Source organism: Daucus carota, chromosome 5 (assembly GCF_001625215.2).
Source record: "Daucus carota subsp. sativus chromosome 5, DH1 v3.0, whole genome shotgun sequence".
Classification (NCBI taxonomy): domain Eukaryota; kingdom Viridiplantae; phylum Streptophyta; class Magnoliopsida; order Apiales; family Apiaceae; genus Daucus; species Daucus carota.
Window position 1 is genome coordinate 43,226,158 of NC_030385.2, and position 27,115 is coordinate 43,253,272.

Consider the following 27,115-nt stretch of genomic DNA (forward strand, 5'->3'; position numbering starts at 1 on the left):
ATAATGTGACAAAAAACTTAAAATAGATAAATAAATAATTTCGAGTCCAATACCACGAAACAAAACCCTGGCGCCGTTTCTTACAGAACTCTACATATATAGCCAACGCCCAATTCAATTGTGAATTAGGGTTTATCAACTTCTTTTCCTCTTTTTTAGGGTTTAAGAATTATCAATGGAGATTGATTTGAAGAAGCTCCCTTTTGACCTTGACTTTCATCCCTCTAATCAGTTGGTTTCTGTTGGCTTAATCACTGGTGATCTTCAGTTGTAAGCTCATTCTTCACTTTCTCACCTATACTTACATCTTTGTATCTATATGTTTAATTTGGTTGATCAAACCGTAGATTTTCGTCTACTTATTAATTAAAGATTCAATCTTTTTGCTTGTAGATATCGTTATGCTGCTGATTCAACCCCACAAAGGTATAATCGTGTGTGTGTGTTTTGATTTAATCTTCTTGTTTAGGTGAATTTTAGGTTGTAATGAGTGTATGGCTTATAGGGTTTTTGAAGTTTCGGCGCATAAAGAATCATGTAGAGCTGTTCGGTTTATTAATGGAGGAGGCGGTATTTGGCATTGAAGTTTTTGTAGTTAATTTGATTAATTGTTATTTATTTGATGAGTTGAACTTAGGTGTGGTTGGTTTTTGATTTTTTGTTTTTCTAGCTATTCTTACTGGTTCTCCGGATTTCTCACTTTTGGCAACGGATGTTGAGACTGGAACTCAGGTTGCCCGTGTTGATGATGCACATGGGTGAGTTCCTTTTGGTCTTAAGTTGGTGATTGTTTGGATTATAATGTTTTGATGGATGGTAATTGAAATAATGTTATGCTTCAGGGCTGCTGTAAACCGGTTAGTTAATTTAACAGAGACTACTATTGCGTCCGGTGATGATGATGGTTGTGTGAAGGTGCATTTTTCATTTCATCTTCTTTGTAAGAAATTTTTGTCTGGTTCCACGCGAGGGGCCTATTATATTTTTTATTTTATTATATTTCAAAGTGAGGTCCACCTGCATATGCATCATGCACTTGTCATTTTGGTCGACATGAAGGAGAGAGGGAGTAATATAAAATGATTGTAGCCATTATGTATGAAAAGCACTATGAAATATCATTAGAAATAGAATTCAAATATTTCTGCGAGTATCGTCTTGAATTCTGGTTTGTTAATTAAGTAGTAATTCTCCATTCAGGGTCCCTTTTCTGGTAGTCTATAACTATACTTTATACAATTCCATGCTAAGTTATGTCAGAGTTTAGTGATTACTGAAATTTGGTGACTCGGTAAATGTTTATTAATACGTCTATGGTTTATGTTTTTGTGATGCAACTGAATTACACTATGGATGATATATAAGTTGTGATTAGCAAAAGTATATTATTTTTCAGTTTGTCTAGCACCAATGTACAACCTTTTTGTAGGTAATCTTGTTTGTGTTCAGTTATGTTCAGTTTTAATATGATATCTGAAGCTGATATGAGTGATGTCTGTGTGCAACTTCATCTATGCAGAGATATTTATTTATATTGATTCTAGGAAAAATATTCTGTGAAGATGCATCTTGTTGTTGATTCGATCTCATATTTATTTACAGTGACCTGCCATGTTAGCAGCTTATTTGCTTATTTTAATTTTTATGCCATTATTTCCTTGACGTGAACAAATTTCTCCTGTATTTGTTCTTTAGTGGTTCATCATGTTGTGCGGTAGACAGAATCTCTGTCTAATTTGGTGAGAGTTGAATTGCATGTTTACATCAGTTTTTACCATTCGTAGGTGTGGGATACGAGACAACGTTCATGCTGCAATACCTTTAGTGTTCACGAAGAATACATATCAGACATGACTTTTGCGGCTGATTCTCATAAATTGGTGGCTGCAAGGTATTTGGAAGAGTTTTATTAACTATGGCTGACTTCCTATTTTAAAAATATTTAGTAAAATTAATAGCATTCTAATTTCTAGTAGTGTTAGAGTCTATATACAAATGGCCTCTGGTTTGGTCTGCATAGTAGCTGTATGTATATTGAGTTCGTTTATTTGATGCTTTTAAAGTGTGCTAGGGACATTTTGAGCATATACATATATTACCATATAAACCCTAAAATAGAAAAACTACAAAATGTAGTAATACATTACAGATGTTACATGATTGTGGTAAAGGCTTATTATTCATTTACTCTGTTGTGAACCCGTTTTTCTTACCTCAAATGAAATTAATTGATCCCTAAAGGTATCTAAAATGTTGCTGTACAGTTTTTTATTTTACTTTAAAATTATCTATTTTCACCTTTTATGATTCAATATAAATTTATAGCTCATAAGTCATAAGTTAAAATTGACAAAATATTACTAGTAGTTACATATGCTGATGATTATATTATTATTTTGGTCTTCATATCAAAAATTTATAAAAAGTCACTGAAATGTCCTCTTCCAAATTTGGCTGTTCGGTTAATTTTTAAGAGGAAGTTGTTATAGACCAAATTAAAATTTATTCTCTGGTCTAAGTGGTAGTTATAAAGCGAAACACACAAACATGCCTTTTCTAACTTATATAAAAACATGTTCATAGAAACTGTCTATATTAACTGACACTGTTATCTATATTTTCCTTTGTGAAGTGGGGATGGAACTCTTTCTGTTTGCAATCTGCGAAGTAACAAGGCAAGTTTCGAACTACCCTTCGTAGCGTATTATTAGAGTGTTTGTTTTGTTATAGGTAATATAAAAAATTTGTTACTTATCAACACAATTGAGATCTGTACCCTCTTTCATCTTTCCAAACTTGAAGAGTTTAGATCTGTACCCTCCCATTTTTTTTGACCACATTTCTTGTTTTTCTTGTCCCAAGAGTCTTGTCCACATTCTAATATCAAGGTAAAGTACACGTTAATATGAGCAATTTTGTTTATTGTAATCGAAAAGCAACATATGTATTTAGTATATGTAGGTTTATTTGGTATTATTGATAAAACATGCTTCCTTGCTCGGTGGACCGAGTAATTACCAACTAAGCTGCAAGCCCGCTCACTATCAACATTATACCTGGTTCATGCTTGTACTATTATACATGGTATGAACACCCCAACACCTATGTTTTGGGCCAATAACCTGCACCATCTAGAAAAAATTGCTGAACGTGGAACTTGAACAATTAGTCCAAGTAATATAGGCTGTGAGATCTGGAAAAAAGAGAGGAAAGTAAATTACTTTATAGTGGCTGGTGGTGGGCTCCTTAGCCATATGTTCTATGTAAATAAAAAATTGTGTTGTATTTATATTTAGCCTTACATGCAATTGGTATTATTTTTTCCCCCCATTTATCCCCTTTTCTCAAGTATTTTATTCCACACATGATCAATAAGTGAACATTGTTTCCTTTTTCTTTGTGATTTTTATTGTAGCCATATAATACCAAGCAAAAGTCAACAGTGGTTAAAACTATTTACCCTCTCTCAGGGTTATAAACCTAAAATTGGGTAATTAGTAACATCAAAATGTAGCCTATATAACATGTACTATATCTATATCCTGACAAAGGTTCCACTTGTATGTTGATATCAGGTACAAACACGGTCCGAGTTTTCAGAAGATGAGCTGCTGTCAGTTGTTATTATGAAGGTTCGAAAAATATAGTACTTATGCTTAGAATTTAATCTCTTAATTTAGTAGTAGTGATGTGGCTAACATTAATAGAAAAGGTTACATACTAGCACTACATTTGTATAAGTTCATTTCCTATTAGCGGACACATATAGACAAATTTTTTTTGCTGTGATTGGTTAGTCATCTATTAAACAAGCTTTTATATTCTGTAAAGTTTATTTGGACTCCACCCCTTTTGTCAGATTCAATGAAAAGATAGTTTTATAATGAAACAAAAGTTTTAGAGATGCACCTCATTTAATAAACCACCTTCTTTAGGGAAATGCCTTCCTGTGGATTCACTGTAAAGAAGTGTATTCACCTTTACAGGTAGCTGTATAATGCTATATCTTGATTTGGTAATAAACCTTAGGGAAAGTAATATTGTCCTTAGCCAGCCTGTTTCTTCATATGCCAAATGAGTACCTCATGTGGTACTTATTCGGGTATAAGTAGCTTCTTATGCTAATAGAAAGAGTCCCTATGCCACCTTCATATTCATTTATTTTAGATCACATTAAATGCAAACTGTATCTCTCATGATAGTAATACTTTTGTACTTCAGAATGGTCGAAAAGTTATATGTGGAACGCAGACTGGTGCTCTACTATTGTATTCCTGGGGTTTTTTCAAGGATTGCAGGTACCTTTTATTCTTTAGTAAAATGCTTGAAGTAGTAGAAATCGGCAGTCCTTAATTATCGCTTTGTGGGAGAGATAACTATTGCACCCAATAATATTGACCTTTATCCCATTTTGTCAAGTATTAATATTCCTTATTTGGTGTGGGTTGTTTTGTGAAATTCAGTGACCGCTTTATTGATCTCTGTCCAAACTCTGTGGATGCGTTGTTAAAGGTATGTATCTGCTCAGTTAATGCCTAAGACTGTTTCCACTGATTATTTTTATCAGATCTATAATTTATATTTTACTTTAGCTTGACGAAGAGAGGGTCATAACTGCCTCAGAAAATGGTGTTATCAGGTGAGTTGCCATTATTCTCAAATATGATTGGTACTCTAATTTCATTTGTGCGATAATATTATTGGTTTAACCCATTATCATACGTAGCCTTGTAGGAATATTACCCAACAAAATAATCCAGCCAATTGCAGAACACTCGGAGTATCCTGTTGAAAGACTTGGTAAGCTTTTCTTTTCTTTTGGAGGCTACTGTGCTTCTTAGATTTGGATGTTCTTTCGATATTTTCTATGCAAAAATGTTGGAATACTAACTCATGATTTCTTGTTTTTAGCCTTTTCTCATGAAAAGAAATTTCTTGGCAGTATCTCACATGATAATATTTTGAAGGTATCTATCTTTCCGTTTCTAGATAGGAGATAGAAAATATTGAATGAAACAATGTGGAGTGTGTAATCGCCCTCAAATTTTGAAGCTTTTCTTTTTTGTAGCTATGGGATTTGGATGAGATACTACAAGGATCTAAAAGTACAGCTAAAAATTCTTCAGCTGCAGATGACAGTGACAGTGATGAGATGGATATGGATGTGGATACTCTTGCTCCAAAGCCTAGAAGAGGTATTCCTGCAGACTTATGTACCAATTTTGTAGTTTGTTGACATGCTCCTAGTGTTTAACCTTGAACATGTACTCGTTGGTGTCATGCTAAATGGTAGAACGGTGTCTGTATCTTTTATTAATTATAGATTCATGAAGTTGTTTGGATATATCTTATTCTTAAAATTTGGCATTAGTGTAACATTAGCATGATAATCTTTTGAGGGTATGCAAAGTTAGTCTCTAGCAATTATGTTCTTCAGTTGGGCATATACCTCTAATATGCTCAGGAGAAAAGATACTATTGGTTATATTGTTTTCTTAGATTACTAATTTACTAGTAAAATGACTTAGCTTTAACTCTCAATTCGTAAATCTTTCTCTTTTATTTGTGAACTCCCAAGCGAAAGACCTGGATAGCTCGTAGGGGTGAGCAGAAAAAACCGAAACCGCAAAAAAACCCTGAAAAAACCGAAAAACCACACCGAGAAAAACCAAACCGAAAATAAAACCGAAAATAAACGAAATAAAAAAAACCGAAATTAATGGTGCGGTTTTATTTTCGGTTTTAAAACTAAAACCGCACCAAAATTAACCGAACCGAAGCTATAGGGGGTAAACCATATTGTTCACAGAAAGTTCCTAACTCATACTTAGCTTTGTTTTTATCTTTATCAACTTGCTTAGTGATCTTGTGATCAATACACATTTTCATTCCTGTCTTTTGTATTTGACTTATTATTTCTCCGTACGTTAAATCATCATAATTTATGAATTCTGAATTTTTACTTAATTCTTCTTGTATTTTATGTGCAAATAAATTTGGAAGACCATTAACAAATTTTTCTTTATAGTATGGTTTATTACTATCTTCTCTCATCATAACTCTGGACATAAAAACGTCTTTGTACCATTTAAAATCACTTAGTGTTGGACAGGTTAAATTACTCAGTTGATCATGTATTCTTTCAGTAATATTACTAGGTGTTCCAATGAAGTGTTTTATTATTGTATAAATTAGTGTATTGACTCCATCTTCTAGGTAACCAGTTGTTTCTTCAAATATGGGTTGCCCATCATTGTCTAATTGATAAGCATTAGTAATATTAATCCTAGTTTCTTCGGTGAGATGTTTTTCCCACCAGGACCTAAGGGTTCCTGTGAAACCATTAGTTAATATTTCAACAATATCACTTTGGTTTAAATGATTAAATTTTGTTGTATAACTACTAGCTACCATAGACATATGATTTAGTTTATTTAATATCTCTTGTTCACTAAGACCATCTATATTCCATTCATACATTTTATTAGCTGAAACTGAAAATTGATTATCTAGATTTCTTTCTTCAAATAATAAGTCAGGAGGGGTTGGCTTGGTATACCAATCTTTTGATTTATTAAAGCTTAATTTATTAAATTGATTTTCTATTTCATGATTTGTGGAATCTTCACTATCATCAGAACTTTCATAATACCCAAATGCTTTTATTGTTTTACTGGATTTAGGGATGTCTAGCTTTTTAAATAATTTATCTAATATTTTAATTAGTTCTTTGTCTTTACTAGGTAAACTTAAATTGTTTCTTTTGCTAGGTAAATTTATTAAAGGTTTTTCTTCATAATCTTCTTTAATAGTTCTTATATCTAGATATTGTTTAATATTTGGCTCTTTAATCTTATCTTCAATTTTATCTAATTGTTTACCTATTGACGCTAGATATTGATTTGTGAAATTATTTTGTTCTATAACTTTCTTTTCATCATTAATATTATCGGATATCTTGAAAGGTGATCCTTTTATCTCAATATTCATGACTGGAATTATTATTGTTTCCATTGGGGGATGACTAGATGAGACTTTTGATTTATCTTCTTTAATCCACTGATTTTTAGTAATTACGTTACATTTACCATAATATCTTTTATACCAAGGATAAAAGGTAATATTTAATTTTTCTTTTGTTAAGAAAGATTTCCATTTATTAACTATTTTTTCTCTTTAATCATGACTATGATTTTCTCTAAATTGGTGTCTTTTTAATTTATTTTCTTTTGAATTAAAATCTTCGTTAAATATTCCCAATTGATTTTATTTTCTTTATTAATAACACGTAGTTGGTGATTAATAGGTTCAAAATCTGTTGGTGTGGGAGATAATTGACCATCTTCTACAGAGTGATTATAGTAGGATTTATTAGGTTGTCTTTCTTTTAGTTTTATGTTACTAATACTAATATTCGTTTTACTAAGAATATCTTCTTCAGAGTTATTATAATAGGCTTGACTAGTTTGTCCTTCATTTATAATACCCTTTAGTTTTATGTTACTAAGAAGTTCAGAATCTTTCTTAGAAGCTACTTCAGATCTAGAACAAATTTCTTCTAATAAAAATGATTTTCTATTATGACTATCGTCAAAACTTATTCTAACTGTTCCATCTAAGTATTGTTTAATATTATCTAGATTCATCATACTGTTCGATACTGGTTATATATATATATATATATATATATATATATATATATATTAATAATAGTAATAAAACACCTCAATCATTTTTACACTTCACATCTTATTTTATATCGAGGCTTCCTGTCCAAAGACACTCACTTATTGAGTCACTTAAATAACTAAAAGGGCACCCAAATATTTGGAGGGGCGTTTACTCAAAGATTAGGACTACTGTAGTTTGCCACAGAGCAGAAATATTTATTTTGTTAATCTGCTAATCAAATTTTATTATGAAACATATTCTATTCTTTTTATTTATGTACTTTTTGAAGACTTTTTATTTGAATTTTATGATTAGTTAATTTTGGATAATTATATTGATTTGGCATCATCTAATTTCTTGTTGAAATATGTATGTTTAAGTTTTAATTGTGTATTAAGTTTTTTTAGATGAAAGTATGCAATGTTTCCTATATGCTCATATATGGAAACATGAGTAACCGAACATACTGTACATGTTTATGAAAAATTTATATTTTCTTAAAAAAAAATTATTATGGACAACAATAGAAAAACTGAAAAAAAACCGCAACCGGCTAATGTTTAACCGCAACCGAAAAACCGTTTTAATTGGTGTGGTTACGGTTAATGATAATTAACCGAACCGAACCGCATTTAACAGTTTGGTTACGGTTAATGTCCGGAACCGCACCAAACCGCACCATGCACACCCCTAATAGCTCGAACTTAGGTTCTCAATATGCAGAGTATTCAGCTTAAATTTCAAAGCTAGCAAAGGAACATAATTCAGTGCAAGTTTCAAGACATTTTACCCTCCTGTGAAATGTCTGGGATTAGAGAGGAGTGATAGTGCATGAATGTCTAGGCTCAGCTAGGTTTTTTTTTTTTTTTTTTGGTGAAGACTCAGCAAGCTCTATTAAATGAATGTAGAAACATGCCTATGGGAATCGGTGAGCTTTCATGAGATCAGAGTCTATAATTGTTATTAAGAGCAAGTGTGGTTACATTTTGTTGCATGTCACAAGTTCCATAGTGGCAGGATGAGTTCTTAGGCTTCTTTTCTGCTTTTTTGTTTGGTTGGTGTATTGTTGATTGTCACCTTATGTCTCAGGAAACACCATAGGCATATTAGATTGCGATTGTGGTCAGTAGATAGCTTATTACATCACTTTACTAAATAACATATCTTATGCAGGGACGAAAAGAACTGCAAATCCTGGGCAGATACAGGAGAACTTCTTTGCAGACTTGTAGCTGGTCTGCTTAATCTCCCAACAACCTTAAAAGTTGACTCCTCTTCGGGTTAAGGAGCTTGTAGAGAAGCGGCTCGTGTCACTTGTATCAAAACTTCTGTGTTAAAAGTTGAGCATTATGGTCCTACTTCTCGTATAATTTATAATACTTATTTTGTGAGATAGGATTTTATTATGAGTTTTAAAGTTAGATTGATCATTTAAAATATAATCACACAAGCTCTCAGTAGAACCTCAAATTTGACATCAATTGCATCATTTTGCCATCAATTCAGATTAAAAATTATTTATTTTGAAGGATAAATCTGGCATGTATGCATGCATCAGTGAATTCTGATTTACAAGTTCTAGACACAACATGAGATATGAAGGCTACCAACTTGATATACAATTAGATGTTCGATAACCTTCAGCTACAGCATGTTTGATAAGTTGGGCTATAAACTAGACGAGTTGAATATTGTCAGGTTCAAGTAAATAGTTCGGACTTGATTTAGATTGAGTCATAATTTTCAAGTTCAAAACTCTCTTAGGCAAAGTTTAATAAATTCGAACAAGATGCTGTATAAATCGAGGGGGGGAGTAAGATGATTAATTCAAGTCAACGGTGTGTCTGAATATCTAATTTGGAAATATTTGTGTTTGTTATAGTATTCTCCGAGCTAGAAAACCGGCCATTATATCATCCACATCAAAAAAATCGTATTTATTACTATTGTGCTACAGCTTGTCTGGATCATTTTTTTCCCCTTAATTAAAAAATGTTCTTAATAGACTTTGGTTATACGAACAGTGCTTCGTTGCATTTAAGAAAATTTTTATACACGGCTTTAATATATCAATTTGGATGTCAAAACAAAACAACGAGAGATACGAAGAAACACGTATTTAACACAAGGTCGTAGTTGACATTTCTTATTTCTAACATGCCGTCTACCTTTTTGTTTGCTGAACCAAAACAACATCTAAGACCGTTTCCTCCTATTTACTTAATTAATTACTGTACAAAAAGAACTCCGCGTAAACACATTTTATTATTCCTAAACCACACGAACATGTACACATCCCCACGTCTAGAATCTTGTTACCTTGATAAATATACTCCCTTTTTTCTTCTCGTTTCTCTTATTTCTTTACGAGTTTTTCGTTATTCATCATAAATTTTAATGTGTATATATAAAATATAATTTTATAATTTATTCTTAAAAATATTCTGTTTATATAAATATTTTGATATTAATTTCAAAAAATAATTTTTTAAAACTAATTTATTATTTTTTTAAATATATGTCATTGTCCAACATAAACCACGCGGGGGAGACGGAGACAAAGTATATAACAACAAGCTCCGATGCATAAGCAATTCACTTCACCAGTTTCTAAATCAACTTAGTCTTCGAATCACAAAACCTCGCAATGGTTCGAAAATTTCACCTCAGATTGCTCCTCGGCAGTTTCAAAGACAAAGCTTCGATAATCAAAGCAAGCTTATCATCTAAACGTCGGACAGCTTCCATCCGTCTCTCCGTCATCCGCGCCACCAAGAGAACCTCCACGTCTCCGCCGCAGCATCGGATAGACGCCGTCCTCGCCTTCGGCCACATTAGTCGTCCCACGGCGTCTGCATGCATCCATGCAATCATGGACCGGGCCCACAAATCTCGGAACGCTTACGTGGTCTTCAAGTCTCTCATTATTATTCATAATATTATTACCCGAGGTTCCTTCATCCTCAAGGACCAGCTTTCGATTTATCCGTCTACGGGGGGCCGAAATTATCTCAATCTTTCGATGTTTTCGGATAAAAGTAACGTTAAGACATGGGAGTTTTCGACATGGATACGTTGGTACGCGCGTTTCTTGGAACTCAACCTAATGACCTCTAGGGTCCTCGGTTCTTACCTGTCGAGTTCGAGTTCAAGTTTTACTAATTCATCGAATAATAATGTCAAAGATTTCGAAAATTTGACGGGATTATTGAGTTCGGATTTAATTAAAGAGATTAAGGCTTTGGTTGATATAATTGAGGAGATTTGTAGAGCACCGAATGATTCGAGTACTCAACAAAATAATTTAGTTTACGAGGCGATGAAATTAGTCAGCGAGGACTACCGATCGACTCAGCAAAAAATTTATTCGCGGCTCACTGAGTTGGAAGACCGAGTTAAGGGACTAAACTCGGGCGAGTTGGATGAGTTGATAAATTGTTTGAAAAAGGTGGAGGAGAGTAAAGAAAGATTGGTGGATTTGTTTGTGAATAGAAAAAGAAACGATGCGTTTTGGGAGTTGATTAGTCAAACAAGGATCAATTTTTTGCGTGTTAAGAAAGAGCGTGAAAGTGTTTTGGCGATTAGTGAGTCGACTCGGTTGGATGAACGGGTTGTGGCACCGAGTCGGATGGTGATGAGATTGTTGCCATATGGAGGAGGATGGATGAGAGGTGAGTCGACTCGTGTTTTGGCTCTGACAACGTCAACAATGTGATTAGGGGGCATGTTTGGCATTGCAATCTTGCACTTCACGGATTTTAGGTTGTGGTATTGGTTTGCTAGGTCAAATGTCGGATTATTTAATTTGTTAGTTTTTGTGCATCATTTAATTAATATTTTCTCCATCTATTTTATGTCTCTTTCAAAAAGAAAAATACTTCAAATATTTTCTCTTTCCAATTTTTCTTTCAGATATCTTTTCCTAAAAATATTATTGAAATATTCAATATTTCACTAATATAAACGTATACACACAACTCAATTTCATTGCGAGGACTACGTATACAACATTGGATACAAAATTTGCTGAAAATATTCCAATCAAACTTAACACATTGTACCCACAATTTTGCGCCGGAAGCATTTTCCTTAAGTTACTGCAAGATTGACAAAAAAATCAAACTTTAATAAATTTCTTATTTCTAACTATTTAAGGTAGAAAATATAACAAAGGGCAACTGTAACTTGCCAGCTAGAAGAAAGATACTCATATTCATGGTATTAAACACTTACAAAGCAAACAATATGGAGATATATCCAACATGGACGAAAATACATTGGAAAGAAAAATACCAAATGGTTCACACATGGACTTCACCTCGCAACTATAGTACAAACTCGAATGCTGTGGGCAAACCATTTGCCAGGATGAAGAGCTTTTGAATCAGAGAAGTGGAAATTACAAGAAACTGAGAGTTAGGATCCCAACTCACCCCACTGGCCTCCTCCTTATGAGCCCCTTTTCGAGTCTACAAAGCCGACTCCCATGCCGAGGTGTGAATTTAACTCGTAATCTTCGAGATATGTATTCATAATTTGCCAACGGAAATATTATATACAACTTCTATAGCTAACCTTGTGCCAACCAACTTCACGAGAACACGGAAGAGAGACAAGCTTGAAACACGTGCCAAATAAAAGGATACAACTGGTGGTGCAGGTGACAATTTGCAAGTGTGTTTTACTGACCATTAAGGCCTAAAGCTTTAGCATTGTCCTTTAAAGATCGCAAGTACTGAATAGCATCATCAAGGACCGCAATAGAATTTTTACCCTTTCCATCAGGAATTATGCTCTCCAGAATGCTTATGGTATTGCGTATGTTTTCCATTTTATACCGTTGGTCTGCAGATGCCGGGTTTAATTCCCCAATCACATTGTTGACGTTACCACAGCTAGATTCTGCAGTGTCTTCATGCTCGATGCATCTATGACTTTTCAGGGAACTTGCTGTGTCGATGAGTGATGGAACATCATGATCCCCACCTGAAACTCTCTGTTTTTTTGCTGGCCTGCTTGAACTAGAAACTTGTTCTGCACTTTCGTCAAACCATACTCGTTTGTTATCAGGAGTACTAGGTGAATGTCCCGTGCTTGCTTCTTCCTCATCCTCGGAATATTCACCTTCATCATCAGAGTAAAGTAGTGCATCTAGTTCTTCAGTGTTTTCGTGCATCTCACTTTGTCCATCAATCTCATAGTCTTGTTCATCATTAGCGTTGTACGAAAACGTCCTAGATGGATTGCCTGCTTTGTGTTTACTTTTCAGCTCTTCGTAGAGAGTAAATGTATTAGAAGCTTTTGGGCGCCAAGAAGGCATGTTGTTAACAGGACTGCTGATCCCAGAACTGAACATCAATGTGGTCTGATCTCCTGACTGATCGAAAACAAGAAACCTTTTAGGGGTACTCTGAGCATTTGAAGCCACAGGGTCCCCGCAATTTTTATAAGGAGAAGCAGTATTTAACACAGGGGTGAAGGCCTGACGAAATCGGGGCAAGCAGTATGACCAATTACGAGGTTCAAATTGTTGACTGATCTCAGCCTGAGGCAACCCAAAAGACCCATGAATGGGCATACTACCATTCGTAGAAACAAGATTATATACAAGATTATAGCATGAGTTCATATGAGAAGGGGATGTACTCTGCTGGCCCAAACAGTATGGAGCATTCAAAATATTGAAATTGGATGATTGCCCATTGTTTTGCTGGTGGACGTACCAGCTTCCGATGCCCTCTTCCATCCAACCAAAACAACCACCAGACAACGAAAATTGGAAAAGAAGCTCTGTGAAAGAAATACATTAGAAACAAATTCCAAATAAGTGAAACTCAAATAAAATTTGGATCCACATATTAGACAGCATTGAACATCAAAACGTACCAGATTAACAATGCTCGGAATATTGACGACTATTGGATGTTCTTTGATAACAATGTAAAAAATTCAACTAAAAACTCCAGCTTAATAAGATTGAACACAAGCTTGAGAAAAATCCAACTACGTTACAGGTTTGAGCAACTGACGGAAGTATTCAGCCTGAAAGAACAGTGCCGAGAGTTATATCACTCACCAATTGCTGGACAAATAAGAATTATTCACTATGATTGCAAGAAAAAGGAGATAGTACAGATTACTACTGACCTGGCAATCCTGTAGAGGTTGAAAGCAAGCAATAACTCTAACAATTATGGTGGCACCCCCAGCAATTCCATTTTCATGCTTCAAAGCTCGAAATTTTGTTTGGCCGGCTGCTTGGCACACCATAACTACTTTTTCCCAACCCTTATAATTCCCCCTTTTCTCGAAACCAACTAAATTCTCAAACAAGAACTATCCCCAAAAAAAATAACCCTCAACAGAACCAGAGCTAATTGAAGCCCAAGAAAGCAGATTGATATCAAATCCGGAAAAACACCTAAATTTTTAAAAGACAATTTGTTTGAAGTAAACCTATGATCCAACAAGATTTTCAACTGATCCAACGGCAATAACAAGGGATGACAACGAAGAGATTAGACCCCATTGGAGGAATATCGATTAGGTTATAGTATAAAATATAAAATGCAGATTTATTTATATAAATCAATCACAAGAACTGGGCACAAATTGAAAAGGGTGATCTCAAAATTATATAAAGAATAGATTTCAGAAACAAATTACAGAATCACACGGCAGAACAAACTGATAATGAATCTTCGGACAGCATAAACAGAGAGGCTAAACCACCGCATACTAATCTTTAATCCTTAATCTGATCTATATAATCAAGATTAAATTCCCTGTAAATCAATATTTCACAATTAATAAAAAAATATAAACAAACCCATAACTTAAATTGATTAAAAATCAACTTAACATAATAACATCACAAAAATTCAGAAATTGAAGATTACTTATGAAACAAAAATAAAGACTTACAGAGAGAATGAGTGTATTTTCAGACAAGAAGTTGCTGAAATCTTGAGAGAATGCAAAGAAAGCAGATAAGATGAGTGAGCAGAGAGAGAGATGGGAAATAGATATAGGGGGATGTAGAGTAGAATCACGCGTGTGTTAGTGCACGCTTGCGTTGGACTTGGGGCTTGCTTGATGTTATTACAAGAAGTGGGGCCAGTTTGGTGGACCCACTACACTTGTTCGAACCATCATCATCTTCACTTTGAATCCGCTTCTGGTTTTGTTGACCAACCCTTTTTTCACCCTCTTTCTTTGCCTAATTTTACATATTTTTTTACCACATGTGGCACAATTTATATGCCGACAAAATATGGTAGGTCGTATACTAGAAGTCGGATTTTAAAAATAAATAATAATCGATCAAATACTAATTACTAAATTTACTTATTCAAATACTTGTTAATGAATTTGAGATTCAGATTTTCATAACGAACCCAAACAATTTGTTTATGTCACCTTTACTTTCTTCCTTTGTTGCACTCCATATTCTTCTTTGACCGTTCTTTTGCATCTCTATGAAGTATAAATAAGAGTAGGATTATAAAGAAGCATGAGATAATAGTATCCTATGCTTAACACTTATTAACACCAAGTGTTTGAATATTCTGTCTTGACCATTCAACCCAAAATCAATCATACAAACCCACACCAAAGATACAATACCAAACCAAGAGCCATTGAACACCTGAATGTATGAAATGTGATACATGCATATAATTCGGTGTCAAAATTTGATCCGCTCATTCGAGACTCCGAATATTGTCAAATACGATATTCGGATTTAAAGAAAAGAACTAATGCAGTACTGAATGAAAGCAATCTTATATGAATATATGATATGATAAAAACGAAGCACTCTCCATTACTTATATCTTGTGATTATTGTAATAAAAATGGATAATACAATACTAAAGGATCAAACGTGGTTCATGATGAAACCATACATGTCTTTACTTAGACCTTAAATATACAGTGACATAATACAGACTTTGTTTTCCCCTAGCTCTTGATTATAATATGGAATTAGGTATTGTACTATTATCCTTTGACAGTGATAGTCAAATTTCAATTGTCTCTGCTCTCTATATTTTTGCTACCAACAATTTTGAGTGTCTCGCTGAAACTTGTGCTGTTTTGTTTTCGTCTGTTAGGTTTGAAATTCTTGCGTTCTTGTTGAAAAATGTTTCCCCTTGTCTGATCATTTTTCTTAATTATAATCATATCTTGCATCTCAAGAAAATGGTAATATTTCCTTGAGTGAATTTACCAGGGATGCACTAGTTTAATCATTATTTAAAAATCGGTGATTACTTATTATTATTATTATTAATCATTGATTAGTTCATGTTCCGTAGCTTATCAAATTGATTAATCCGATCATTCAGTTAATTATCTGATTATTCTTTGATCAATTCAATTAATTTTCAAATAATATTTTTATATCTTCACCGACTAAATCCAATACTCGTTTTTACGACACCGAATTTGATACATGAATGCAGTAACATGCTGCCAAGGGCGGCCATAATTAAATCTAACAACCTGAAAAGAAATCTTGGACACAGAGAAGAAGATCTACTCACCCAATTATTTAACTACTGACATATATTAAGATAACGCATGCTGTTGTGTATACATTAATACAAATATTATAATATAAAATGATACATGTAAAATACATACTGCTGTCTGCTGGTCATAAAATATAGGCCTAATTGTTTGGAGTGGGGGGAACAAATTCAACTCCAATCAAGTCCATACCTTCTCCAATTCTATGGGGTCTGCAACTTTAGTGTAGCACTCAGACACTCCATGCCACTATGTACAGATGAGAAGTAAAGCACAAAAGAGCTTCACTCCAAGTTTATATATGTTACTTTACCTTTACTTTTGTGTAATTATGAACGCAAATGCCCCGGCAACATGAAAGGATCCACCACTTGACAATCGGCTACATATGATGGATACGAGGATCGTATTTGGTAATTAGCGGTTAGAAATTGAATTGACGATTTTAGATTTTGTTTAATTGTTTTGAATGGAATAATTTGATATATAATCATTTTTGATTAGTTGTTTATATTTTAATTAGAGTCATGATATTTAATAATTGGAAAAACTTTTTGTTGACATAAATTTTCTAAATTAGTGCATCAAGTCCATATCACTGTTCCAATGTATTAATACCGGTATAAATGATTTTAGCTTGTCAAATCTCAAATTTGATTTAATTCTAGCCCATTTCCAAATGTTGTAAATTATCCTTGTGAAGAGAATGCCTAGCCCATTTCCATATGTGGTAAATTATTTTGGGCCCAGAGAGTCCAAGTTAGTTTTTGGCCATGGCATATCAAAGAACCGGTTGCTTCACTTGATATTGGGCTCAGATAATTCCCTTTACGAGTAGTCTATGGTTATAAATCGACCTCAGAGGGCGGGAATGTTTAACTAATTACTATAATAGAACTCTCCTTTATATATGTAAATAGACTCGAGTTCATGTAAGAACAGTTCCGAGATAAAAAATATTTGTTCTGCACTTTAAAAAATTTGCAGAATAGTTTATAAAGGTAGTCTTATTTTCTGTAAACTCTCTCAGGATATTATTTAAGTACTAGTCGAGCATAGCTTCTTTTCTTATATTTAATGGTGGAAAATAATATTTCATTCTAAACTCTATCACTTTCACAACTGACTCACAATGCAGAGGATAACAGAGAAGAATGGCAGGACTCAGAGAAGAATGGTACGACTATCACAGGAAATTTTGCGAGTTTGGTATCTAGCAAACCAAAAATTGGAAGCTCTTGCTACATAAACTCAGCCGATAGGATATGAGCATTAAATACATATGTCCTATGCTACGCCTTTTACTCAGTCGAAGAAGAATGGACAATTTGAGCTCATCTGATACATTCTGGCCCTCATATTAAATCTTCCATGAGAAGCAGGGAAACAGACTTATTATTGGGCCCTGTAGATGCATGTACATATTTGTATTTATTCAGACATGCAACACAAGTTTTTGCAGCAGCTAATAGTTTCAGCTTTCCATTCAGTGTCCGTGACACTATTTAACACAGAAGCTTCCAATGTTCAGTGATACATTGTAGCTTGTAGGGACATTCATCTTTGTAAAGATACTGTAATCTTTCGTGGTTCTCCGGCCTTCATGTCTGAACTCGCACCTTCTATTTTGTTCATTCAATTTAACTCATCTCCTACCTTGCTTTTAACCATGGCCTAGTGATAAGAATTTGAGCAATGCCATGAATAGTTGTTTGAAAATATTTAGACAATTATAAAGATGGGAGAGGAACGCAATATATTATAGTAATAATCACAAATTACAAAGTCGTTGTAATATACATGTACACAAGTATATTGCAACTTTTCAGATATGCAAATTTATATATTTAAATAAAAATTGAATTTAAACTCACTTGAAAAATATCGCATTATCTGAAAGTAATTAAAATATTTTATTTTTTCGATCAATTAAAGAAGTCAAACATATTAAATTTTAATACTATATATTTTGCTATAAAATCATGAATTGATGTTGATTGATGTGCCATAAAAACATATATAATGTTAAATCAACATCATTATAATGATATATTCATACTAATTACTATATTCACTGCAATATATTTTATAAATTATTATTAATTGATGTTGCGATCATTAATGTTATATATTGTCTTAATAATTACAAAGACTCACTGGATTAGCAATCGAAACCAAGGTATAAAACTGCAAATGAATAGAACTATGAGTTTTGGTTTAGAACTTCAAAATGTCTTGATGGGAGAAATAGGCAAATGACCCTTGTAATCAATGTTCCCTAAATTGTGATAATTGTGTAGGTACATAATAAAACACTCTATATTTATTTATAAACAGACGAATGTTTTAATATCATTGGACCAACCTGAGCAAAAACACTACAATTGTGAACAATATCACTACAAAAATTTCCTTTCTCCATCACCTCAAGTCCTCAACACAAATACATCAAGCCTCTTACTCAAGTACAGATTGTACTTTAAAAGCAAATTTACACTTCTTATTACAATTTTAATTATTTTTAATCTCCTTCATTTGTGCTGTCTTGTCATATCTTAGTTGTTACAAGGACTAATATTTAACAGCTGATGATGTTGCAAGCTTTCATGCCAAGAGCATGAATAACTTGCAGAGTTCATTTGGCATTGGCATGTCCTCCATTCAATGACCCAACTTCTTAAAAACGACCCTTTTACTATCTGGCATTTGGTTCTTGTTTCACCATTGGATCAAGGAAAAGAGAAACCAATCATCACTCTCTTAAAACTCCAATGCAATGTGTCTGATTTAGCTTCCTCCTTTTAGTGTTTTCACTATAATGAGAAGAGTTTGCACATGTTCCAACTGTTGTTTCATCACTTTTATAGCTTATACAAGCTGCATCTATCACGCCAATTGGGCTTTGTGGCAATGATGAGTGGGTTAATCCATTCGAACCATTACTGCTAACAGCACTTAAAGATGATGATAATGTTGATAATCTCTTCATCAGTTTAACACACTTCACCACTTTATCCTGCAATTAAAGGACATAAAAGATTAGCTATCAGAAATTATAACCAATATGATAGACACAGTTCTAAGGTCTCATTTTAACCACTCAATCCTATAGTAAAAAAACAAAAAAGACTTTTGCAAGGGTACGTCTCCTCTGCCCTTTAAATCCGCGGGTTGCCTATGGTTAAGATGTTCTAAACACTGATGAATCAGACACAAATGATGAAGAATAAGTAGAAAAGTAGGCATCATTCCATTTCAGTTATGACTAATCCACCCACCCTCCCCTCTCCTCTTTTGGTTATTGGACCACAAATTTATTACCTTCTGTAAATGGTGATGAAGTTCATATAATGCTTTCTCAGTATCAACTGTTTGAGTTTCTCCTGCAACAGACAGAGCCACTGCTGCTGCAATTTCAGAAGGCCTGAATTCCAAGAAGTCAATCCCTGAATTTAAGTCCCATTAAAGATTACATCAGTCCCCCTGCCAGACAAGTGCTATTTGCACACACACACACATGAATCACTAATAAAATATTACAAATTGACCTTTTATTATGCTTAATATCAGCTGTGTTGATCTGAAAATTGGCAATCTTGATGCAATGTCATCTCCCATCATTTTAGCAAGGAAATAATCAATAAATGAGAATGGGGTAATTGATTGCATTCTCCACTTCAATGTACCCAGAACAAGAAGTTCCATCCTCTGTATGGTTTTTGCTTCAAATAGAAATTTTGATTCACCAAACTGATAGCATTAAAGGCAAAGAAGAAAGTTAGATTCATGATAGTATCAATCAGTAATACTTATAACAAAGCAATATTTATACGAACCTGTAAATTTAAGCATAGCGGCACCTCAGTCTCCTCCATTTTGGCTGCCAGGGATAAACAAGCTACGGCCAACAATTGCATCATCCATTCTTTGCCAGTCTATAATACACAATGAATATATCATATATCCACACATACATAGATTACACAATAAGGAAATTATGGAGTGTGATTTCCAAGCTTACTGGCAACTCATAGGCAGAGAGGAATCGATCCAAGTAGTTAACAGATAGATACGCACACAGAGGTCCAAAATTGAAATACGAATGAGCCTGTAAAACAACCAAGATAAATCATCACTTAATTTTCAAGAATTGGAAAAAATGTGTTTGTGTGTGCTCCTCATTCTTCAATTAACATTCCAAATTCAACCAAACCCCATTTCATTATTCTCAATCAAGAACTAAAATAAACCAAATCCCCTCTTGAAAACAATCAAATCTGCAACCCCAAATGAAATCCTCCTCAATTAATCAAAGAAACACAAATGTATGCATATATATAGCTACCTTTCCAATCCAATCAACAGCTTCCTGTCTAGCCTTGAAATCCAAACCCCCATTTCGCAATCTTTCGGCATAATCACCAGCAGCCAAATGCTGACATTCCTTCACAAACATCAACTCCACACACTCCTCACTTTGCAAAGGCACCAAACCACTCAAAAACCCCTCTTCACCCAAAAAGTTTCGATTTTTATCACTACCCATGTCATTAAAATTACTACTTTGATCCTCCTCAACACCATCATCATCAAAATAAATACTTTCATTTTCTTCAGCACACAATAGGCTTGACACAGCACTATCAAGACTGGCAGCCATTACACTAGACACAAACAACCCTCTATCTATCTCCCCACAAAATCTTGAATCTTGATGATAAAACTTGGGTATGATAAAGACTTGTATGGAAATGACAAATAAAGGGCTATATAAAATGGGGTTTTCTTGATTTATGAGATGATTAAATGAGCTGATTTTAGAGATAATGGGGAGCAAAGAAATGAGTGAGGGTTGGAGAAGTGAGAAGGGGGAGGTTTATAGAAGAGAAATGCGCGTTTTGTGTTTGCAAATTTGGAGAGTTTGAGAAGAGGCGACTCTTCACCAATGGACGCATCTTCACAAATAGAGTATAAGAGTAGGAGTGAGGTGGGGCTAGGAAACTTTTTTCTATAAAAGAAAATTAACTTTTTTGCTTTAATTAAAATAAATATATAATATATGTTAATTATATTAATTTTGTTACTACAAATTTTAGAAATAATGGACAACCAAAATTTCAATTTTCTTATTTTTGGTGGAGCATTAAATGAAAAAATTATTGATTAAAATATTTAAATAACATGGAAAATTATAAAAATTACACGGATATTTTTGACATATTTAAGATAAATAGTATTGATTGATGAAGAAGAGTATATTTGTAAGTTCAATTTTTAAATTTCAACATATAAATTTATTATAATTTACAATCCATTACATAAAGAAAAATATTATGTGATAATATAATGGTACAAATTATAGTCTAAATAATTATACACAAGTCAAATTATATATATATATATAAATTAGAGTGATTGACATTTTGCACCCCTTATGTTTAGGCGCTTTTTCGATTTGGTCTCAAACAATTTTTTTTGGCAGTATGCACCCCAAAGTTTGAAAAGTGTTTCGCTTTGCACCCATTTGACCAATCTCCGTTAATTGACTGTTAACGTTAACAGATTTCAGGCTTTCACTTTGCACCCCACAATTTTAATTTTTTTTCATGAGTGTTTTGAAATTTTATTTTTTTAAAAAAAAATATTTTCCACAGGATGCTCCCACTTGTTAGCCAAGCTTTCTGATTGGTTATTCATATTAGCAGGACTTGGAAGTGGTCTTATTGTTGGGTTTGTTATGGGAAAGATTGTAATGGATAGGCACCCCTGGCTGATTCGTGAAATTGTTCAGAAATTTGGAAAGACATAAAAGAAACCAAGGATGCAACAGAGGCAGATCGTCCGGGCTTAAGGACCAGGTTCGATGAGAAATATTTACAGAGCATGCGTTTGCATTTGTTGTTCTAGATATGTTTAGTTGTATGTTCTCGTGCTCTAATAGTGTCTTTAATCGCAATTATTATAATAGCCACTATTAATGGGATTAATAGTGGATATTTATGCATTGCTTAGCTTATTAGGTTCCACAATGGGATTAAACTGCACTCAATGCAAAGAAAAGAAGCGAAAGAAATTCAACAACAGAAGCTAGTCCTGCAACTCTGACAGATACCTCCTACTCATATACAAATAAGCAGTCATATTTTGTATATAGCCACACAAATACCTCAACATAAGAACACTTCCATCGACTATATAAAAAAACTTTCAAAGAGTATAATTGTAACCTTCGTGTCTAAATTTAAGATTTAAGAAGCCATACTGTTACAATATCTGTTGAACACTGATTTGACTTAATGGCAGACTCACTGTATACTATATGCCTGCTGATTTATAACTGCATTTGAAGTTTAGCAGAAATGATTTTAAGCTACTGTATGCATCTGCTGCACATATTGACTTAATAACACTTAATATATAGTGATCATTATTCTTAAAGTTGCAGATACACTAGATGATTATCTTGACTGTGTAATCTAATAAACATATAGCATACTCGAATTCAAGATCCATGCATGCAAGCGTCGTTAAATCAATAATAGGTAGGTGACTAAAAATCTCTAGTTTGAGTTCGGTTGGGAGTTTGTCCATGTAGCATGGTTTGTTTTTCTTGTGCTTCTGCATCTTTTTAGGTCCTCGTAGTTTTGGATCTTGGATATAAAACCCTAATCCTTTATAATGTTCCAGGGGGGTGGATTTTCAAAAGAAACGAAAGATTATTCATTCGTCTAAGACCACATTTATTTACTGCTTAATAAAGCTTAATGAAAATATTTTTTTTTAAATCAAATTGATCATAAAATATTTTTTTAAAAAAAATATTTTCCTTAAGACTGAAAAAAAATATTTCAAAACAATCATGAAAAAAAAAATTAAAATTGTGGGGTGCAAAGTGAAAACCTAAAATCTGTTAACTATAACGGTCAATTAACGGAGATTGGTCAAAGGGGTGCAAAGCGAAGCGCTTTTCAAACTTTGGGGTGCATACTGCCAAAAAAAATTGTTTGAGACCAAATCGAAAAAGCGCCTAAACATATGGGGTGCAAAGTGTCAATCACTCTAAAAATTACCATGAAGAGTGAAATTTTAAATTTATGACAAACTAACATAAACGTAACATAATGATTAAAATATTAATTATAATTCATAATTCAAGAATCATATTACCCCTTCACGTGAATAGATCAATTTAAATATATATTATTAATCCGCTTACTGATTCGTTTAATCATTTGTTTGACCGCTTGAACGCTGCTACGTCCTCCCACCACTTAAGCCTGTCAAACAATCCCGTTTGTTAAAATAAGTCACCTCACCTGTAGAAGAAAAATGCGAGAATTACGTAGGCCTCCGCTGCATCATTTATTAACAGCTTTGGCCTCTTGTGCGGGGGATGATAGACGGGTGAACCAGAACTATAAAAGATTTTGTTGGAGTTATAGTAATTGAAATCGTATTCCATCATGTATGCAAGAGTTAAGTTCGACATGTTTTTACCATCAAGGCAGAGGGTCAGTTTTTATAATTAACGGCTAATACTGTAAATCTTCATGCATGTAGCCAGAACCCAGAGGCGGACGCCGGACGGGGTTCATGGCCAGGGGCAGGAGCGGATCTAGACTCAAAATCTTAAGGGACACCAAGCAAATTTTCGAAAGACACCTATATATTTTCAAAATTTGGGGAGGCACTTTTATAATTTTGTAAAATTTAGAATGATAAAAAAATGTAAAAAAAAATAAATTATGAGGCAGGCACATGCTCCCGTGCCTCTTCCTAGATCCGCCATGTTCATGGCCCCTAAATTTTGGAATTAAAGAATGTCATTTTAGAACATAGTTCAACTTATCACCTAATGTTTAAATGGCGAATAAAATTTCTTTCTAGTTACTTGTTTGACCGAATATGGTAGTGTACAATCAAAAACTTTCTTTTCAGAGCTTTGGGGAGGGCTTCCCTTTACAAGTGCAGTGGCATCAAAAGTTGCACAAACATTTTAGCAGGAATAACTGTTTGATAAGAAGAATATACAGGACATCTAAGTTAGCTATGCATCTTCTCACAAAGCTGGGAAACAATGCATGTTTTCTTTTTCACTTTCTTCAAGTCCATAACATTTTTACTACAAGGGAAAGAAAAAAGTTCTCCTATCACTTACATAACAAAATTCAATCCATGTATTCAATCGTGGTTTTTTATTTAGTAATCTTTACTTAAGCTTTAAGCTCCAGCTTATTCAGTTGTATTGTACCCATGCAAGGTGAACAATTTTTATTTTTTTACCATTTTAGCGAGGGACTTATTCAGAGGGGGGCAGTGGGGGTACTTGACCCTTCTCAGTAGGTATATATTTCTACTCTCATTCTTGTGAAATTGTTTGTTTGCCCCATGGTTGAGATGCTTTATGTTAACCCAAGAGGTACAAGTTCAATTCCTTCCAGCTGCCCCTCTTTCTTTCTTTCCCTCTCTGTTATATTCTGCCCCCACTAGTTCAAAAGTCTGGCTACGTCCCTGGTTTTAGCATATAGCGTCTTATATTTTTGGTATCCACAACTCCAAACTCGCCTTCGTGTACCTGTGCATTTGGTAGTCATATTTATGTTTATAAACTGTACTAATATCTTCACTTTTCTCAATATGAAACTGGGGTGTTGTGATATCAATATTTCAAAAATGTATCATAGATTGAGTTTAAGCTAAAACTTGGATTAGTGCTTCATAGAGATACTTAACAACATAGGGAACTTCATACGGACACAAATTGCTGACCGAGTTTATATATATCTGAATGAATGATTGAGTTTTTGTGGTCCATTTACTCATCTCTTTTGGTGAATTTAACTTCATTCTAAATCTCAACTTTTTGTCTTACACATTGTCAATCTTTCTCCCATAATTCAAATATCTAAGCATCTGCAGTTTAACAATATGATTGCCTCCTCCTTTGGTATTCAATGTTACAAAAAAAACAGATTGAATTCATCCGGAGACAAGGGTAAATCTGTTCACTACTTCGGATTCTAGCCTTGTTTTTAAAAATCCATCTCCTTTTTTCTTGAATTCCTTCTCTTTTTTCTTGAATTCTCTCCGAACGTGCAAAAGATTTTCAAAAAAGACACTTTGGACACAAATTTCAAACCCTTTATCCCATGAAATGTGATTTCTTTTCTAGTTATATTGTATTTCAACTTTCCTCACTGCAATTGCACTCTCGAAAATTTTGCTTTGGACCGAAATGTATCAACCCATATGATTCATGTCAGAGTTTTGTGTAGTATGTAATTTATTTGCTTCTTTTTGCTCATGGCTTATTTAATTCTCAATGTCTTTTTGTAGTAAGAGCTAGCAGAAGACCACTGACTCAGGACCACCTCCACAGTCCACAGACAAACCCCCCACACATTTCTATCGATCTCGGGTCTCGGCTAATTTTCAAAAATAATAAGTAGAGAAAATACTAAGACTCGGTCCCGACTAACTTTCAAAAATAATAAGAAGAATAGTGAATTATAGAGTTGGTCGAACTTATAATTTGTAATATAGTGACCGAATATTACTTTTATATTTTAAAACGATGGCTAGGGGGCATTTATTGAGGAAAGCTACTTTTGTTCTTTAAACTGTGGCTTTTAACCATCTTTTCGAAGAGTTAAAGCAAATATTTGATCATCATGTTGTAAATTTGAAATTTCCTCCACCAAACTGCAAAAACATGTTAAGATTTATCTGCTTCCGAGTCTAGGTTTGTGTCGGGTTTATTTCCGCTCAGTGGTTTTGGTTATTTTAAGGCAAATCTGGAGAGAGTGTTGGTGCAATATGGTTGAGAACTTGAGATCCGAGCTATGAATACCAACTACACATTATTTATCTCTTCTGTCCACAATCTTTTTCTTGTGTTTTCCTTTTTTCACAACTGACTTTTTTCCCCTCCCCTTGTAAGTTGTTTCTATTCTTTTTACTGCTGCAAGCCCAGTGGTGGATCACTGATTCATACTAGTTTATAAGGCACATGATCATATTCCTCTCTTTCTATGTGTGTGTTTTGTGCTGTTGGGACTTTTTTGGTGGTCAAAACAAGAAGTTGTCAATCAAGTTGAATAACAATTTCTTACATTTCTACTGTTGAAACTTTTTGTTAGGGTAATACAACTTGTATTAAACTAGAAATTTTATCAAAGAGTATATCAGGAGTACTTGCACTTTGAGAGACGTAAGACTTGCAATACTAAGTGCTTGTTTGGTATCATGATGGAAGTTATTTCCTATGGTAACTTCTACTTCCTATCTACATTAAATATGAGGGAAGTAACACAAACGTGTTTGGTTGACATGTTGGATATTTTACTTCCTACATATTATTTGTTTTTATTTTTATATTTTTGGATAATATATTTTCATAATCATAATGTCTTTTATTATAATTAAATGATAAATATCATTTTTTTGATAAAAATAATAATCATACAAAATTTATACGACTTTTAAAAATTAGTCCAAATTATTTAGCAATAGTCCATACTAATAATTACACAAAAAATTTTATTATTTGTCCAATTATTTGTCCATACTTTAACTAATTTTATAACATATTTTTGCCCAATTCACATTCTTATTATTTGTCTTTTTCAACGATAAAATATAGTTATTAATTTAATCGAATGAGAACTCTACAAAAAGCTAGTTGAAAATTTATTATTATGCAGATCCCTAATTTATTAAAAAGTTCCTGATTAGTCTTTTATCGATTACATTCTAATTTGACTAAAAATCTTCGATTTATCAAAAAATATTATTTCATAAATTCTGAATTAATAGGTTAATTGATTAGTTCTAAATATACACAAGTATAACCAATATAAAATTTAGTATGGAGTATTATATATGACAATCTCCAAAATGTGATATTACAGTG

General features: G+C 33.5%; 4 protein-coding genes across 4 annotated transcripts; 2 read left to right on the forward strand and 2 right to left on the reverse strand.

Moving 5' to 3' along the window:
- The first annotated feature begins 56 nt into the window (after positions 1 to 56).
- Positions 57 to 9,062, forward strand: LOC108220340 (WD repeat-containing protein 55). The gene is made up of 15 exons (XM_017394079.2): positions 57 to 270; positions 394 to 426; positions 506 to 570; positions 671 to 758; positions 843 to 915; positions 1,785 to 1,891; positions 2,633 to 2,675; positions 3,576 to 3,632; positions 4,222 to 4,298; positions 4,464 to 4,512; positions 4,593 to 4,639; positions 4,727 to 4,800; positions 4,912 to 4,967; positions 5,069 to 5,195; positions 8,845 to 9,062. Exons 1-15 carry the CDS (start codon positions 176 to 178, stop codon positions 8,901 to 8,903), a joined length of 1,050 nt encoding a protein of 349 aa, XP_017249568.1. The 5' UTR covers positions 57 to 175; the 3' UTR covers positions 8,904 to 9,062.
- A 1,183-nt stretch (positions 9,063 to 10,245) lies between these two features.
- On the forward strand, positions 10,246 to 11,557 carry LOC108221024 (putative clathrin assembly protein At4g40080). The gene has a single exon (XM_064093376.1). The coding sequence runs from the start codon at positions 10,319 to 10,321 to the stop codon at positions 11,384 to 11,386; it is 1,068 nt and encodes a 355-aa protein (XP_063949446.1). The 5' UTR covers positions 10,246 to 10,318; the 3' UTR covers positions 11,387 to 11,557.
- Positions 11,558 to 11,864: 307 nt separating this feature from the next.
- Positions 11,865 to 14,753, reverse strand: LOC108223674 (transcription factor bHLH143-like). Its single transcript, XM_064094069.1, has 5 exons — positions 14,596 to 14,753; positions 13,819 to 14,456; positions 13,676 to 13,713; positions 13,558 to 13,570; positions 11,865 to 13,459 (listed from the first exon to the last, which is right to left on the reverse strand). The coding sequence occupies exons 2-5, from the start codon at positions 13,939 to 13,941 to the stop codon at positions 12,353 to 12,355; spliced, it is 1,281 nt and encodes a 426-aa protein (XP_063950139.1). The 5' UTR covers positions 13,942 to 14,456; positions 14,596 to 14,753; the 3' UTR covers positions 11,865 to 12,352.
- Positions 14,754 to 18,629: 3,876 nt separating this feature from the next.
- Positions 18,630 to 21,150, reverse strand: LOC108220863 (cyclin-D4-2). Its single transcript, XM_017394743.2, has 6 exons — positions 20,549 to 21,150; positions 20,225 to 20,311; positions 20,040 to 20,138; positions 19,752 to 19,953; positions 19,525 to 19,649; positions 18,630 to 19,219 (listed from the first exon to the last, which is right to left on the reverse strand). The coding sequence occupies exons 1-6, from the start codon at positions 20,861 to 20,863 to the stop codon at positions 18,956 to 18,958; spliced, it is 1,092 nt and encodes a 363-aa protein (XP_017250232.1). The 5' UTR covers positions 20,864 to 21,150; the 3' UTR covers positions 18,630 to 18,955.
- Positions 21,151 to 27,115: the final 5,965 nt, after the last annotated feature.